The sequence below is a fragment of the Phyllostomus hastatus genome, unplaced genomic scaffold, assembly GCF_019186645.2.
Source record: "Phyllostomus hastatus isolate PE091 unplaced genomic scaffold, TTU_PhHast_1.1 phas_contig_150, whole genome shotgun sequence".
Classification (NCBI taxonomy): Eukaryota; Metazoa; Chordata; class Mammalia; order Chiroptera; family Phyllostomidae; genus Phyllostomus; species Phyllostomus hastatus.
Genome location: NW_025333611.1, coordinates 3,618,680 through 3,636,094, shown reverse-complemented (window position 1 = coordinate 3,636,094; position 17,415 = coordinate 3,618,680). Strand labels below are relative to the sequence as shown.

The following is a 17,415-nucleotide window of genomic DNA, read 5'->3' as shown; positions in this document are numbered from 1 at the left end:
CCCACGACCCACTGCTGTCACTGGACTTCGGCCAAGTCGCAAAATGCCATGAACCTCAACTTCCTCACCTACAAAGTGGAAGTGACTAGTGGTGTCTGTGTCACGGGGCGGCTGCCGAGATTAAGTAGCATGAAGTACCGGCGTGTAAAGCACTTAGAACATTGCCCAGAGCTCTCCGAGTGCCTGGCAAATGGAATAGCACCCTGCTCTGATGGCTGTTTCCGATGGCATTTAGTCGCACCAGGGAGTGTGGACATTTACTGAGCCCCAGGCAGCGCCCGCGGGGTGGAGCCTGGCCCCCTCGCGCCCACCTTCCAGCGGGGCGAGGACAGTAGTGCACGCAGAAGGCCCAGTGGCGGAATGGGGCAGAGTGGTCAGGTTGGCCTTGGGGGCCGAGGAGGGCCCCTCGGTGGGGCTGACGTTTGCGCCGCTGCATGGACACGGATGTCCAGCAGAGCCCGGAGACGGGGTGCCGGCGTGTCCAGGGCGCAGCAGCGAGGTCGGTGCGGCCAGGTACCTGCTGAGGCCCACGGCGACACGCAAGAGGTCGGAGAGGTGGAGTGCATCTCCCAACGGGCTCGTGAGCCCTGGGGAAGTGGAACCGGACAGCGTGGGCTGGAGAGGGGCGGGGGCGGGGGGCGGGTGAGCGAGCAGAGGGAGCTCAGGGAGGTGGTGGAGAGCAGTTGCAGCAGCCCGGGCCCGAGGTGGTGCTGGCTCAGAGCAGGACTGGCGTGGTGGCGGCAGCCAAAAAGAGGAGCCCCGTCCAAGAGAGGTGTATTTCCGAGGCAGCGGCCGCCGGCCTTGCTGATGGGCTGGATGTGGGGGTGGGGACGGCGGTGGTCGAGGATGACGCCTGAGGACAACACTCAGCCTGAGCACCCGGGGCGGTGGAGGGGAGGCAGAGGGTAGGAAAGAGAGGCAGGGGACCTCCCCCGGCCCACACTTCCCAGTGCGGACACACTCTGTGCCCGCCGTATCTGGAAGGGGCGGGTGCACGGAGCCATAAAGCAGGCTGGTGGTGGCCGGGGAGCATGGCCAGGGAGGTTGGGGGTGATGGCCCCACGTGGATGGGATTCCTTCTCAGGGAACGAAAGGGTTCTGGAAGCAGACAGAGGGGTGGTGGCCGCAGCACACGGTAAAGGTACAGAACGCTGCTGAGCTGTGCACTTCAAAACGGCTATATCTGTGCCTTCTACCTTGATTTTAGGAAACAACGGGGAGATACGGACTGTCTCAGGCAAATAATAACTCAGGGAATCTGTCATCACCAGGTGTCATCACCGCCACCAGGGAATGAACTGGACCTGGGGCATGTGCTCAGGGGTGGAGGGTGGAGTCGGCGTACGGGGGTGGCTCTGGATGCAGACAGCCTGGGGGAACCAGGCCTGGTTCCAGAGCCCCGCCTGCCTCTTTCGCAGCCGTGTGGCCTTGGACCTGTGGCTTACCCTCTCTGGACCTGAGTTTCACAATCTGTCACGTGGGGATAGTAATCACCCTGCCACACAGAGACACGAAATGACCCGCGCATGCGCAGCAGGGTCCTGGCTTCCGGTCCAGGCCTCCCTGCGAGGCCCCCGGCGCCGACATTCCTCAGCCAGACTGTGCGGCTCAGGGCTCCAGGGTGCCCGTCGGAGCGGTGGGTGGGGCTCCTCCCACCCCAGGCCCAGAGCAGCGGTTCCAGAACCCGCCCCAAACCCCAGACAACGCCTGCCACTGAGCTGCACAGAGGGGCTCACCGAGGGGCCCTCGATGCACGGAACGAGGTGCCCTTGAGGACGGCCCCTGGCTTTGGGCCCCAGGTGGCTCAGAAGAAATGGAAGGGTGGGCCCAAAGCTCAGACCGCTGGGAGGCTGGGCCTCTCTCTCCCGGGAGCAGCCTCAACCCTTTCCTGTCTCGCAAGGCTCTGGCACCCGACACCCAGCGCACTGCGGGGAGGGCTCTACAGGTCTGCAGCCGCGGGGAGGAAAGCAGCGCGGACGGACGTTGCGAAGGAGGGCGTGCTTCCTGCTGCGAGTGCAGAGAGTCCTGCCGTTGCCTTGAGAGCCCGGGGGACGGCTTCTTTCTCCGTGGGACGAGCTAAAGGCACACGCGTCCCTGCTTCTGGGACCCGTGTGGGGTTCCTGACGGGGGACAGAGCTCCCGGGGGGCTGCTGCTGGGGGGCCCTCCGATACGCACAGTCCCAGGGGCTCAGAACGCATGACCCGGCCAATTCTAGGTGGAGAGTGCTGGGAAGCAGTTATGGCTCATGGAGGTGGGAAACTGCCTCCCCGGGACCCAGGGCATGGGGATAACTGGGGTGGCCAGCAGGGCCGGCTCAGGCCTCCCCGGGGCTGCCACCCCCAGCCCCTAGTGCACTGCAGGTGGGCGGGACCCGGAGCCCCTCCCTGCCTTCCCTGCCTTCCAGCCACATCACCTCCATCCGTGTGCACCCTCGCCCCCACTCCCCTCCCCAGTGTTAAAACCCACCATCCCCGCCTCCAAGCTCTCGCAGGGACCATTCTCCCTGTCTGAAACCTGCGTGTCCCCATCTTCCCTGAGTTGCCCCCTGCCCCTCAAAAATCTCCACCTCAGGAATCCTCAGCATCCCCCAGACCGGCTCTGGTCCCCCATTACGTATCACTGTGCAATCGCCAGTCTCTGCCACCGTAAGAGAAGCTCCAAGAGGCGTCTGCCATGCTCGCCCCTGGGCCCCAGGACCCAGCACAATGTCTGTGCGTGAAAGGCGCTCAACAACGACAGAGGGTGGCTTTGGACAATAACAAAAGTAACATCTCTGTCACTATGAAACACAGATGCTCCTCAACTTACCACAAGGTTACATCCCAATAAACCATCATTAAGTTCAAAATGTTGCAGCTAGAAAACGCATTCGATACTACGCTGGAGATGCGTGTCGGTTGCTCAAGTTGCTCACTTGTAGTCGTGGGGCTGACCCTGGGTCACGCTCGTGGCTGCCGTCCAGCACCAGGAGAGAGTGCCCACCACGTCCCGCTAACGCAGGAGCAGATCAGACTCCAAAACTGGGAGAATGATTTCTACTGAATGTGCGTCGCTGTCCAACCATCTTGACATGACCGGCCACGGGCCAGGCGCTGTTCTCCATACCTGCGCCCTCTGCATTTCCACATCCGCCGAGTGAAAGAGGACGTGTTATCACTCCCGTCTTACACATGCGGAAACGGAGGCTTGAGGAACCTGCAGTGATGCGCCCAAGGTCACCTGCTATTGGACGACAGCCCCGGAATTAGAACCCAGGTCTGGTCGATGCCAAAGTCCTTGCTTCCAGCCCCCGGGGCTCCCCTGGCTTCTCTGAGTGGCCGTTTCTGCAGAATATGAGTCCAAAGCCCCACTCCTCACAACCGCCCAGTGCTGCCTCGCGCACGGGGTTGCCTGATGAATACCGTTTACTTTCCTGCTCTGAGTTATTAACTAGAAAAATCAGATTCATCTTCTGGGCCGCGTGAGAATCCCAATCAGAGGAGCCCTAACTGGTTCCCCCGAGAAGGCTGGCTGCGTGCACCACCGCCAGCTCCCCGAGCGCTGTGCCCGGGCTCACGCACTCAGACCAGAGAGGGAACTTCGCTTCACCGCCCGGTGAGCAAGGAAAAAAGGAAGTGCTGGACTTAGTGTTCGTTGGATCGGACGCGGAGGAGACCCCGGCCCCACACCGCTTCTTTGCTGGACGGCCTCACCCCCGCAGCCGGCGATCAGAGCGTTCCGCCAGTGGCATTTCGTCCGAGATTTCGTGAGAAGCCGGGAGAGGGGAGTTGGGGCATTGGGCGGACCTGGGTTTGCCTCCGAGTGACACCTCTGATGGTGCGTGACCCCTGACCCTCCGAGCCCCCCTTTTTGTTGCCGCTAGATGGCAAGATCCAGGAGGGAAATGGTATCCCAGGTACCACCCACAGCAACCCACTTCCTGGGGAGATACATTCTGATGGTGAATCGCCAAGGACCCCACTAGGAGAGTTTTCCTGGGCCCCCGAAAACTCAAAATTCTATCCAGCGGGGCTAAGGAATCCCTCCTTCCTGTGCACCCCAGAAAGCACAAGCCTCTGTCAGAGGTGCGAGTGGAAGGTGGAAGTGAGAGAGGACGGAGCAAGAACCTCTGGAAGACTTCCTGGAGGAGGTGACAGAAGAGGCCAGGTCTTTAAGGAAGAGTGAGCACTCACCAGGTGTGGAAGGGAGGAAGGGCATTCCAGGCAGTGGAACAGCGTGTGCAAAGGCACAGAATCAGGGTGGGCCTGGTCCTTTCCAAAGCAGGAGGAATTAAACGCCACCAGAGCTGTGTTTCTCAGAGTGTTGCTCTGGGACACCGAAGGGCACACAGCAGGCAGGAGCTGAGGCTCAAGACCGAGACAGAACCAGGTCACGGAGAGCCTTGAATGCCACGCCAAGCTCTATACTGAGAGACACCCAAGGCACAGTGGTCGGAGCAGCCCCCCGGCACCGAGCCCGGCGCGGGGGTTTCACACGCATCTACCTGCGCGTCCAGCACATCTAACCCGCTCAGCTGTGGCGGCCCTCGAGGGCCAACCGGCCGGCGCGGCCTCTGAGAGCCACGGCACGGAGTAGGCACTGAGTCGGCCGGGGCCCCACGTTAGGGCCCCGTTTGCTGGGTGATGCCTGTCGGTAAATGTCAGAAGCCTCCCCGGGGCGGGGGGGGGCAGAAAGTTCTCCAGAAAAATGCCTTTTCGAAGGCCACTAGGGCCCGGATGAGAAGACGTGAGAGGAAGCCGCGCGGCGTGTGCGCCTGCAGCCCGCGGTCAGCCCCTGCGGCGGGGGGAGGGGCGCCGAGGCCGGCTGCGCTGAATGTCGTGCCTTCCTCTCCCTCTCCCTGCCTCCCCCCTCCACACACAGAACAGACAGTCACTGAATCTGCACCGACAGTTGGACAGGATCGAATGAATGTACATTGTGTTGGTTTTTTCCAACTTTTCGTGTGTATGTTTGAAAATGTTCTCTATACAATGTTGGGAAGGAGACAGGCCCGTTTGCTCCTACCCAGTTAGACGTCCTGCCCAGACCTGCCGCGTCTCAGGTGCGCACCCTCCAGCTTCCAAGGAGGCTGCACCCACGCACCCACGCACCCACGCACGTGCACACTCCTGTTGCGTAGCCGACAGGAAATACTGCATGGACGGATGTCCAGATAGATGGACGGACGGACGGATGGACAGGTAGATGGGGCGTGGAGAGGGGTGGCCGAGATCCAGGCCCCGCCCGAGGGCCGACCCAGAGCCGTATTAACAAGGCGAGGCAGCGGGTGCGGAGGGGATGACCTGGTACACAGAGCAGCAGGGGGCGGAGCTCCGGCCTCCAGGCATCCAGGGGGCGGAGGCACTGGAGCTGGGCCTTGAAGGGAGAGGAGGGAAGTGAACAGGGCGCTGCCGGTGAAGGAGAGGGTGAGGGCAGGAGCGAGAAGTGCTGTGTTCGGGGCGGGGCCGGCTGCCGGGACGGCGAAGTCAGGACACAGACCCAGCTGGGGCACGTGCTGGAGTCCGGCCCAAGCGCAGGCCCCCCTGCGGCGGCGTGAGCTGGCCCTGGATGCAGGCTCCCCGGCCGCTGCCAAGGGCGCACTGCCTGCCACGGGGCCTCCCTGAGCCTCACTCCCCTCCGCTGCTACCCGGAGCAGCGACTTCCCTGTGGCGAGGGCGAAATGACGTTTTACCTAACGCGCGTGACATCGCCTTGCCCCAGACCGCCCTCCCGGACAGCTGTGCCGTGATTTGCCGAACCATCCTCCTGCTGACGGACACCCAAGTGTCCATCCCATGTCCTTCTTCTTCCACCTTTGCCCAGCAGGGGTCACATGGCCGCAGCCTACTGTCCCAGGAGGACGAGTGGGGTCTGAGTGACCTGGCAGGGCGTCCACTGTATGATGGTAATTTGTAAAGAGGTTAAGGAAAGTCGCTGAGTACCGTGTACAGTGTGTATGCAACAGTGTCCGGGGTGTGCCTGTGTCCACGCAGAGGCACAGAGAGACAAGGGACCCATCACACCCCACAGTCGGCAACAGACACCTCCCGGGCGTGAGGGCTTGGGTGTGTGACACCCAAATAGTTGGCCCCTCCTGTATACGTCGGGACACTTGGTTTGCTGCAATAAGCATGTCATTGCTTTGCAAGTTTGAAAGGAAAGTCAGGGAGGGGTTTTTTACGTTGGCTGTGATGGTGACAAGGATGACGATGGTCGTCAAGGGGCCACGGCCCCCTGCAGCAGTCATTCTATCCCCAGGGTTTGGGGTGGGCTGTGATCCATGCAAACGGTCACCAGAAACTTCTGGTACTGAGCTGCAGAGCAGAAACACAGCAGATGTGGTGCTCGTGGGAAAATGGAACCACTGCTATTTCGGTCGCTGCTGTGCCCCCAGCACCTGCAACCAGCATTTGGCACATCCGAGGTTCTGAGAAGCGTTTGAATAGAACAGAGGGAGGGAGAGAAAGAAGGAAGGAAGGAGGAAGTGGGGGGGGAGGAAGAGGGAGGGATGAATTTCTAATTATATATGACACCAGTTCATTCCATTTGGAAAACCCCCAAACATTAACTAAAACGGCGGGCCAATGCCAAAATACCTATACCGCGCTGCTAAGGAAACTCAGAGAATATTTTGATCAGAAAGAAGGATCCTCAAAAAAAAAAAAAAATTACCCTTGCTGCTACGTCCCCAGAGTTGAGTGTGCTGGTGAGAGCCGTGCTATCTGGGCTTTTTATGTAATGAAAAGATCTTCTAAAAATAACACCCAGAGGCGCAGTTCGTGGGGCCGAGTGGCTGAGCCGGCTGGAGCGGCGGCAGGCATCCAGGAGCCGTGACCCCCGCACCACGACAGTGGTTATGATTAAATGGTGCTTCTCACGTTCCGGGGGCAGAACCACCGCAAGCGAGAGCCTGGGAGAGGCTTAAATGATGTCACATGGAGGTTAGGTTGCTTCCGAGAGGTCCTGCGGTCAGCCGGCTTTCCGCACACTCCCGGACCCCAGGAGACTGTCAGTGCCGGGGGAAACCAGGAAGAGCTGCCGTGCTAGGGTCCAGCGGTCCAGCAGGGCCTTGTGCGTGTTTCGCATCCATTGGGGTGGTAGCATACTCACCACTAGGAGGTCATCTCTGAGATGCAACCAGGAGGCATTGCGGGTGCCGCTGCTGTATTGCAGGGATGCTTTCAGTGGGACCAGATGGGAAGACGGGGAGGAAGGGATTGGAAACCACCCAGATACTCGTGGCAGGAGGATGATGCACCGTGGCCGGCCCTGGTTACGCAGCTATTCGAGAGATTCCGTGAGTTCCGTGAGTTCCGTGGCAGCCGACCCGGATGCGGGGCCACGCGGTTGCCGAACAGGACAAGATGTCGGGCAGTGGGTAGAGCAGGGGCCGGCTGGGGTGCGGTTGGCCGACCTCGACGGCCGTAAGCCCTGCCCTCTGCCTGGGTCCGTGCTGCCCGCGAACTAGGAACGGCTATTACATTTTCCAATCGTTTGGAAGTAGTTGTATAGGGTTGGAGAAAATATAAAGACACATATTTTGTGCCGTGTGAAGTTCATGTGAAATTCAAAGGTCACCCACCGCCTATAGTCAGGTCTCCTTGGAGCACAGGTCCACTCGCTCACGTGCCCGCCTGTGGCAGTGGCGTCCCCTCCAGGTGCCAGAGCTGAGTCCCTGCAGCCGAGACCACGTGGGACACGGAGCAGAGAACACCTTCCTGAGACAGCGGTCGGCCCTTGATCGAGGGCACGACGGCATTCTGGGCAACACCTGCTCTCGGCACGGCCTCAGAGTAAATTCCTTGCGTTTGTTTACTCATTCGTTCAGTTTATGATCTGTCCATCAGAGTCTTAGTGCCTACCCGTGGGGCACCGGCACGAAACGGGCAGACGCGGCCCGCCTCCTGGAGCCCGGAGCCTCTGTCCAGATCTTTCTTTCTCCGGTGGAAACAGTTCCTCCAACCGTACCTCGCGCAGTGACCCGAGGTCAACCCCCTTGTACCCCGACTCCCTCCCGCACCGCACACCCCGCCGGCCACGGCGCCTCCTCAGAAGAGGCCCTTACCCTGGCCTCCTGGTATCTCTCAGGGAGGCCAAGGTCTAGCGAGAATCACCGTGAATCGGGTCACTCTCTTGGTCTGGGTTCAAGGTGCTCAACACTCACCCTTTGCGTTTTCAGCTCCTGCTCCCCAGCGCTCCCAGGAGGCAGGCGTGGCCGGCCTTGGCCCCTGTCGCATGGATGGGGGCGGTCGTCAGCTACGAAGAAGGATGCGGCCGCATCGCCACATGACCCCTCCCGCATAAAACCAAAGCCGCTGCCAGGCGAAGGCTCCGGCGCCTCGGTCTCCATGCACGACCCGGAGAGAGGAGAGCCGCTGCAGTCCCTGGGGGTAGCTGGCTCTGCAGGGGGCGAGCTGTGGACCGGAGTCTCGGCCACCCACGTTGCCTCTGGGCCAGTCACGCTCACGCCCGGCACCTCCTAGGAGACCGCTGTATTTACTCGTAGAAAGGCAGCACCGAGCCGGTCGCTGTGGCCTGCGCACGCCGGGACACCTCCTCTCAGCTCTGCTGGGTGGCCTGGAGCCCTGTGGTCGGCGTAGCTGACACACTGGGCTGCGGGGAGAGGAGCGGCCAGGGGCTGCGGGCAGAGGAAGGAGCTTCCGGTGTCCCGGGATGGAGGCCAACAATGCGACCTCTCCCCCTTGTCTCGACTCCACTGCGTTCAAGATCGCGGTCAGCGCAGCCCTCGCTGTCCTCATTGTCATCACTGTTGCCGGCAACGTGGTCGTCTGCCTGGCCGTGGGCCTGAACCGCCGGCTCCGCAGCCTGACCAACTGCTTCATCGTGTCCTTGGCCATCACCGACCTGCTCCTCGGCCTCCTGGTGCTGCCCTTCTCGGCCGTTTACCAGCTGTCCTGCAGGTGGGACTTCGGCAAGGCCCTCTGCAATATCTACACCAGCCTGGACGTGATGCTGTGCACGGCCTCCATCCTCAACCTCTTCATGATCAGCCTTGACCGGTACTACGCCATCACGGACCCCCTGCGCTACCCCGTGCTGGTCACCCCGGCCCGGGTCGGCGTCTCCCTGGTGTTGATCTGGGCCGTCTCCATCACCTTGTCCTTCCTGCCCATCCACCTGGAGTGGAACAGCAGGAACAAGACCAGCGGGGTCAACTCCACCATCGTGTCCTGCAAAGTCCAGGTCAACTTGGTGTACGGCCTGGTGGACGGGCTGGTCACCTTCTACGTGCCCCTGGGGGTCATGTGCATCACCTACTGCCGCATCTTCAAGATCGCGCGGGATCAGGCCAAGCGGATCCACCACATCGGCTCCTGGAAGGCGGCCACCGTCAGGGAGCACAAAGCCACGGTGACACTGGCCGCCGTGATGGGGGCCTTCATCGTCTGCTGGTTCCCCTACTTCACGGTGTTCGTCTACCGCGGCCTGACCGGGGACGATGCCATCAACAAGGTGTTCGAAGCCGTGGTTCTGTGGCTGGGCTACGCCAACTCGGCCCTGAACCCCATCCTGTACGCCGCTCTGAACAGGGACTTCTGCACGGCGTACCAGCAGCTCCTGCGCTGCCGGTCGGCCGGCCGCTACGCCCACGACCCTTCTCTGACGGCCGACGGCTCCCGGCTCTCCAGGACGCAGAGCCGGGAACCCAGGCAGCAGGAGGAGAAGCCGCTGAAGCTCCAGGAGTGGAGTGGGAGAGAGGCCGCGGCACCTCGTGGAGCCACAGACAGGTAACTTCCCCGGCGACTCGTGCCCAGGCAGGGGCACAGGGAGGGGCCCCGCTGATGGGGACCGTTTAGGCGGGCCCTGCTCACGAGGTGCTGGCGCGCTCCGTGAGCACTTGCGAACCTCGTGCTGTGCCACACAGTACCCGCAGCCCCTCAGGGTGAAACGCTTCACCTCTCTTTCCAAAGGACCACAGCCCGCCCAGAACCGCAGAGCTGGGAGCGGGGCCGAGGGCCCCGAATCCAGAACTCATGGGCCCTTCGTTCTAGCTGCACTGTCCTGACCACCAGAAGTCCTAAGTTTGAGGCCCGACTCTGCCCCTGAGCCGGCAGCCCTTGCCGTAGGCGCTCACCTAACCCCCGCGGGACAGCCCTCAGGGGCCGTGCACGAGTGCCCGTCCCTGGGGGCGGAACGAGAAAGGCAGCCGGTCCTCCCAGCACCTGCTATGCACCAGCGCTTACACTGGGGGCGCGCAAGTCAGAGGGGAAAGGGGACTGGCCCAGTCGGGCAGGGGGGCCTGGGACAGTGTGCCATGCATGGGCCGCAGGGGAGGACGGAGGGTTGGAAGCCAGAAGGGGTGACCCAGGCGGCTCCGTGCTGTGGAAAGAGGGCTCAGGTTGCCCCCTAAGATGTGGACGAGGAGGAGGGGACGGGGCATCGGTGAAGCGGCCTGGGGCAGTGGTCCTGGAGGGAGGAGAAGAGAGCAGAGCGGACTCCCGGCCGTGGAGAAACAGGCTCGGGGTCGCTGGACGCTAGGGGCGCGGGGGACTTCAGGGAGGGGATGCCCCAGGCTCATCTGCAGGGGGCGTGCCGGCTGAAGAGTCAACAGGACCGGAAGGAGACTCGTGTCCACCAAAGTCTCCTTCCGGCACAGCCGGCGCAGGGTGTTCAATGGGAACCACACCACGGACACAGAGACGCCCACTCCCCGCGTCCGTGGGGAGGAAGGGCTGGGGAGCCGGGAGAGAGCGAGGGACAGTACGCTGGCTGGTAGGACACCTGGCCCACGGACGTGCTCAGCGAGCGTCCCTTTCCTCCTCTTCCCCAGACCATGCCTGTACGCCCCAGAATGCTGGTCTGTGTGACTGAGCCATTCACTCACTCACTCACTCACTCACTCACTCACATTCATCAGGTTCCCACCAAAGGCCAAGAACCGGGCCGGGCACCAGGCATGTAGCAATGACATTCCGAGCATGTCTCAGCTCCGCGCCCGCTCCCTCTGGCTCCAGCAAGTCCCGCCTCTCTCGGGCCTCAGTTTCCTCACCTCACAGAGCACGTGGTCTGCCCTCACGCAGCCTGCCCCGCTCACCTCCCGGAGTCGCCCGAGTGTGTGTGCGTTAAGGGACGCCAGCAGGCTCTGCGACCCCCACCTGGGCACGTGTTCGGTCTCAAGAAAAGCTGGGCCGGACACCGCAGACCCACACCCTGGGGTTCCGGTCTCTGAGGGTCACTGTGGGGGCAACCGCCCAACCAGACTCCTGGGCCTCGTGCCCTCTCTGGTCACTGCAGCAGCCGGGTGTGGGGGGTCCCGCCGCCCACCGCTACCCCTCTGCGTCCAGCCCCCTCCCAGCCTCTGGACCGACCCCTGCAGACCCACCCTCACAGCGGCCTGCGGGGGTCTCTCCACAACAACGCCCGCCCGGCCCTGGTGGGCACGACGCCCACCCACGTTCGGCCTCCCTCCCTCGTTCAGGAAGCAGCCTCCAGGGCGGAGCTAATGCGGTTCTTGCAACAGACAGAGAGCAAACCGGGCGAGGCGGACTCTTGGGAAGGCGCCAGCGCGACTCGGTCCCACACACCACTTCCTCCCGCTCTGACCTGTGTGACCTCGGGGTGAACGGGCTGCTTCCCCCTAATCCTTGGGGAAACACGCAGTAATCCTCAACAAGGGCTACCGCTCCCCGGGCACCGCTAGCTGCCAGGTTTACAGTTGTGCCATTGCTTCTATGCACGGATCACTCTGTGAGGGCACCCCATCCCCGCCCGTGCCAGAGGCTAAGGGGGCAGAGGGAGGTAAGGCAAGACCCCCGCCCCACGCCGCCTGTAGCTGCTCGGGGGGCAGCTGAGGAGCCTTGGCTCGGTGCAGCACGTGCCAAGGACTGAGCACCAGGTGAGGTGCTCAGGTGGGCACCGGGCACCAGGTGAGGCGGCACAGGCCCCGGGCAGCCCGCCCCGGGTAGCAGGCCTCTGGGCTGAGCCTCGAGCGAACACAGGGAAGCCCCGTCCATCCAGGGCGGGGGCGGACCCTTCAGACGCATGGCGCCCTTTCATCCTCCGAGCGACCCAGTGAAGTAGGTGTTTATTTAGTCTTCACCCTACAGGTGGGGAAACTGAGGCTCGGAGAAGTCCATTCAATGGCCCGGGTGACACAAGCTAGTGAGGCAGCCAATGCCGAGGCCTGGGCAACAACAGAGGTAGCACCCCCATTCCCGAGTGTCCTGTGGGTGCCCGGCACGCTGCAGGGTGTGAGCACCCACCTGCTCTTCTGGTCCTCACGGCCACCATGGGTGGGGGCCTGGGAAGACGCCCCCCAGGGAGGCCAGCCAAGAGGCGGGGCCTGCCTGCGCCCCACACAGCAGCTGTGGAGCACCCCGGGGAAGCAGTGCACGGAGGGGTTTGGCAGAGGGGGACGGGGACCACTGGAGGGCCGCCCACCAGGTGAGGGACGTGGGGGCGGCAGTGCAGCAGGCCAAGGACAGAGAGAGGGGGCTTTCCCCCCCGAGGCTCCAGGGCAGTTGCCACCTTGAATGGCCCTCCATTAAGGGGGGCTCCCAGCTTCCCTGATGTCCGTAGTACGTCCTTCCTGCTGTCCTTCTGGGGACAAACACGAGTGCTGGCCTAAGAACCTTGTCGCTTCTGAGGGGGCTGGGGCATCTGCTTGAGCTGAGAATCCCAAGGGACTGATCCGGGCCTGCCCTCGGGGTGGTAGTGGCCACCCGGCAGCCCCCTCCCCGCAGGATGTCCTGTCTGTCCCTTCCTGACCCCCAGCTGGCCTCCTTCACCCCACTCCCCACCACCTCGGCCCTGGACAGCCTCCCTTGCCTCCTCCCTGGTCCCCAGCCCCTGGCCTCCCCCTTGCTCAGTAACCCAAGCTTCCACAGGACAGAGGCTGTGCTCGTTTCCTGGGGCCGTTGTAACTGATGGCTGTGAACCTGGGGGCTGAAAACACACAAGTTCCTTCTCCCACAGCTCTGGAGGCCTCGAGTCTCAGGCTCCAGAGCAGAGTCCGCTCCCTTGCCTTTTCCAGCTTCTGCGCGCTGCCTGCGCTTCTTGGCTCGCGGCCCCTTCCTCACGTCCCCCCGACCTGCTGCCTCCATCCTCACATCCCCTCCTCCTCCTCCTCCATGGCCAAGTCTCCCTCCCTCCGCCTCCCTCTCACAGTAGGGCACCTGGGATGACATGTGGGGCTCTTGGGAGAATCCAGGATAACACCCCCATCCTAAAGCCCTTCACGGAATCACACCTGCCAAGTTCCTGTTGCTGTACTAGGGTAGCGCCCTCGGGTTTCGGCCATGAGCACGTGGGCCTCTCCGGGGGCGTGTTCAGCTACCACAAGCCCCAGCCCCTTAGCCTGTCCTCAGAGGCCCTGCCCACTTCGGCAGGCACTGCCACCCCCCGCAGACCCCAGGAGCCCTCCGCCTCCTCCGCCCCTGCCAAAGCGAACCACTCAGAGCCCGGTGATTCGCAGGCACTCACCAGGGATTTGCTGGGTGCCCGCACTGTTTGGGGCACAGAGGGGAGCAACACGGGGGCCCCCGTCTCTGAAGGATGTCGTTCGAGAGCAGGGGTTCTCCGAGCGCAGCCCCCAGCCAGCAGCGGGCTTCCAGGGCCGAAGCGGCCTGCATCGGGCCGCACAGCCTCACCCGGGGCAGAGCTAGGATTCGAGCCCAGGCGGCCCGACCCTGAAGCCTGGGCTCCTTCCATGACGAAAGGCTGCCTAGACTTGAACTTGGCCCAGACGCATGGCTACCGGATGGGGGAATGAAGGCATGGGGGGGGTGCAGGCGACCTAGCTGAGGCCCACAGCCAGCTCAGGAGGGGCTGGGTGTAGACCCTTATCTCCAGACCCCTGCCCCGGGCTCTTGAGTCCTTCTCCCAGTACTCACGGGCCCTGGGTCGTCCCCCGGGCAGGGAGATACCACTCACAGATCCCTGGCCTGGCGGCAGTCTCCCAGGGGGGTGACACCTCCTCATCCCCACAGAGCCCTGTGCCCGCAGCCACGATATGCCTGGCGCCAGGAATCAGAGCATAGGAAAGACTTCGGGAAAAGAGGTGCAAAGGGTGGGAAGGTGCCCCGCCCGCCCCTCTGCCAGCCCTCCCCCGTCTGCTGTCCCTGCCTCCGCAGCCAGAGAGAACACTTCGAGCACGGAGGGGAGTGTGCCCTGCCCCCTCTCCGTGCACGCGGAATAAAACACCAAGGTCTCGTCCTGACCACCGAGGCCCCGCACCCCACGTGCCCTGGGCCTTCTTACCCCCTCGCTGCACCCCGCATGTTCAGTGTCTGCTCCCCCAGACAGTGAGCTCCCTGAGGGGTAGGCCCGTGTATCTGACGTCCACTGCTGGGTCCCCAACACCGAGCACTGCGCCCGGCATGGGACAAGCCCAGCCACATTAGTTTGATGAACGAATGCATGACTACAGCACGTTGTTCTAGGTCCTTGAGAGCCCCGACGAGTACCTAACAATGCACCTGCGTTAGAGATCAGGAAACTGAGTCTCACCGAGGGGAGTTCCAGGAACCCAATGGGAGCTCAGAGGTTCCCGGTTCCCCTTTTTTAAACTGGATGTCACAATGGTCCTCCCTCCAATTTACTGGCATCAGGGGGCAGGCCCTGCAGCAGAACCCACTGCTGCTGTGACTGCGAGGGTCAGCGTGTTGGAGGAGAAAGAGGCCCCGCCCCTCGCTCTGACGCGGAGGAGCCCAGGAGCCCAGGAGGGTGAGGAGACGGTGCCCAAAGCACAGGAAGTGCTGCGAGCTGGGGCGGGCCCAGACACCGCCCAGCTGGGCCAGAGGCGGGGGGCCCAGGGGACGGCGGAGCTGACTTCTCTTCGGCTGGAAGTCCAGGCCGGGCGGGCGGACGAGGCCACAGCACCGTAGGGGGAAACCGCAGCCGTTCTGGGCGCTCGGAAAGGAAGTTTCCCTGTAACGCACCCCTGCCGGAGCTCAGTTCGGTTTGCTGGGGTCACTCGGGTTCCAGCACGGTCTGGCCGTCCGGCGCACCGACTCCAGCCTTCCCCGTGGCCCTCGGGGTGCTCTTTGCAGAGGTGCCTGGAACAGTTTGCTCCCCACCCCCCGCCAACAAAGGGGCCCGGCTGCCCCCCTGCAGCAGACCCTGCCAGCTGCTTGTCCCCTGTGCCCTCCCTTGCTGCCTGGCCTGGCAATCACACCACGAGGCTGAGGGGGGGCTCTCCTGCCTCAGTGTGGAAATTAGGGAGCGTGATGTGAGTCCCTGCCCCACCACACAGCAGCCGGGTGGCGCTGGGCAAGGCCCTGGGCCGCGGGAGCTGCAGCCTCCTTGCCTGTGCGGCAGCGGGAATCGACTCTTCGGAGCCTTAGGAGTAAGAGGGAGCCGGGGACACGGGCACGGGGCACAGTCCCCGGCACAACGACGGGGACTTAAACAGACGCGAATTTCGTTCCTCGCCCTCCATCTTCCCCTCTTTCCTCTCGTTTTGCCTCTCTGTGTGTTCATTTCCTACCTTCTACATAAACTGTGCCTTTGAGACGCACTCCCCATGCAGCACCATTCAGCCGTTTCCGGCGTACAGCTCACCGGCTTTTCGTGCATTCACAGGCAGAGCCGTGCAGCCACCACCAGTGCCCATTTGAGAACATTCTCACCACCCCCAGAGAAGCTGGGGGCCTTCAGCTATCACCCCCAGAGAAGCTGGGGGGCTTTCCCCAGCAGCCACCAGCCTGCTTCCCATGTCCATAGATCTGCCCACACCGGCCGTTTGCTGTGACGCCTGCCCTTTGCTCCTGGCTCCTTTGTGCCAAGCTGTTTTTGAGGTTCTTTCTTCCCTTCCTTCCCCTCCTTCCTGCATGTCTCTGTTCTGTTTTGTGTTTTCTTTTCCTCTGCTTCACCCCTCCCATTTCTCCTTCACCAAGTGCATGGGCGTTACGCGGCCCCCGGCCCCGGTCCATCAGGTGCCCGCGGCCCTAGTCCCTGCCTCCTGCCCTGGCGGCCCGGCAGCCTTGCTACAACCAGGAGTTAATCCTTTTCATCTTCTGTCTCTTCAGAGAGTTTGGGGAGTGAGACCCCCTCCTCCGCCTGGGAGAGGAAGTCAAGGGAAGGAGAGCACAGGGAGAGGAGGCAGGAAGCCTTTGACAGCCTCAAAAGTCAAGGAGAATAAATCATGACCCCCCAGGAGTCACTTAAAAGGTAGAGAACTCCGCATTTACCCACCCGCCCCCTCCCCCCCCACCACCGTGATGGTGCCTTTGAAGCCAGCCCCTCCCCCTCTCTCTGGGCCTTGCCCTTTCCCGCCTACACTTCCCGCTCCCTCCGACTCTGATGGGACCTGCTGGGACCTGCGATGTGGCTGCCTTCCCAGGGGCTGTGACGGGGAGGGACGGGGACCTGTGCTTTGAGGTCACGCTAGTAGCTACGCGCCCATAAGAACAAGGTGCACTCCCGGTGAACAAATTAGGGAAAGGCTGGCTGTCCAGGGAAGCCTGCCCCAGGGCACACGGTTTGTCTTGGATTTCAGTCCTGACACCCTTGTCGCAGGGAGCGGGCTGCAGACGCCCCTGGCCCCAGGGAAGATGGCCCGGTGCAGGGCAGGCGTCAGCAAACCTTGTCTGCAAGGGGCCAGGCTTGCGGCTCTCTGTCGCACCTACTGAGCCCGGCCCTTGCACGACCGAAGACGCCGCAGACAGTACGTGAGCAAATGGGGGCGGCTGTGTTCCGTTACAGCCCGATTCATGGACACTGGAAACTGAGTTGCATATCATTTTCACCAGTCAGGAAATATTATTCTTCTTCTATTCCTTTTTCTCCCCACCGTTTAAAAAAAATGTGGCGGGCTGGATCTGGCCCACAGGCCCTGGGGTCTGCCGGCCCCCCGATGTAAAGGAAAGAAATGGGTGCCAGCTCCGGCCCAGCACTCGCCGGCCCTGTGGCTTCGGGCAGGTGGCTTACCTTCTCTGAGCCTCAGCTTGCTCATCTGCAAAACGGGAATAAAACTGCCTCTCTGTGAGGACTGCAATGCGGCTTAGCACCAATTCAAGCAAAGCACGAGGCCCTGATCCGGAGCCTGGTCTCCCTCATCTGAAAATGGGGGGCTGGACCAGTCTCCAGAGAGCGTTCCAACACTAATTACACACAAACGCTGAACAAGCGAGAGAAATTATGCAAACCCCCAACTGTGTTTGTGTCAAGAATCTTCTGGCAAGAGCAGTGAAGAACATGCTTTTCATACTAATGAAACGTTCGGAGCGTGGAGGCAAATCCAGTGAGATCTGTCCTTGGCACGACCCGAGCTGTGAGCGCAGGGGCGGGCGGCAGGTGAGGGCGGACTGGGTGCTGGCCACCAGGGCCTGGGCCTCCCACCACCTCCGCGGCCAGCCGTCTGCGTGGCCTTGCGTCCGTCACACCCCCCTGAGAGCCTGGTTTCCCCGCCCGTCAAAGAGCCGAGACTCCGGGTGCCAGCCGCTGCTCCCAGAGAAGCAGCGATGAGTCACAGC

General features: G+C 62.5%; 1 protein-coding gene across 1 annotated transcript in view; it reads left to right on the top strand.

Moving 5' to 3' along the window:
• Positions 1-17,415, top strand: part of HRH2 (histamine receptor H2) — a 34,291-nt gene that overhangs the window by 6,650 nt on the left and 10,226 nt on the right. The window contains 1 exon segment of the mRNA XM_045828958.1: positions 8,160-9,729. Within this exon segment, the coding sequence (XP_045684914.1) occupies positions 8,654-9,729 (1,076 nt within the window). The 5' untranslated portion in view covers positions 8,160-8,653.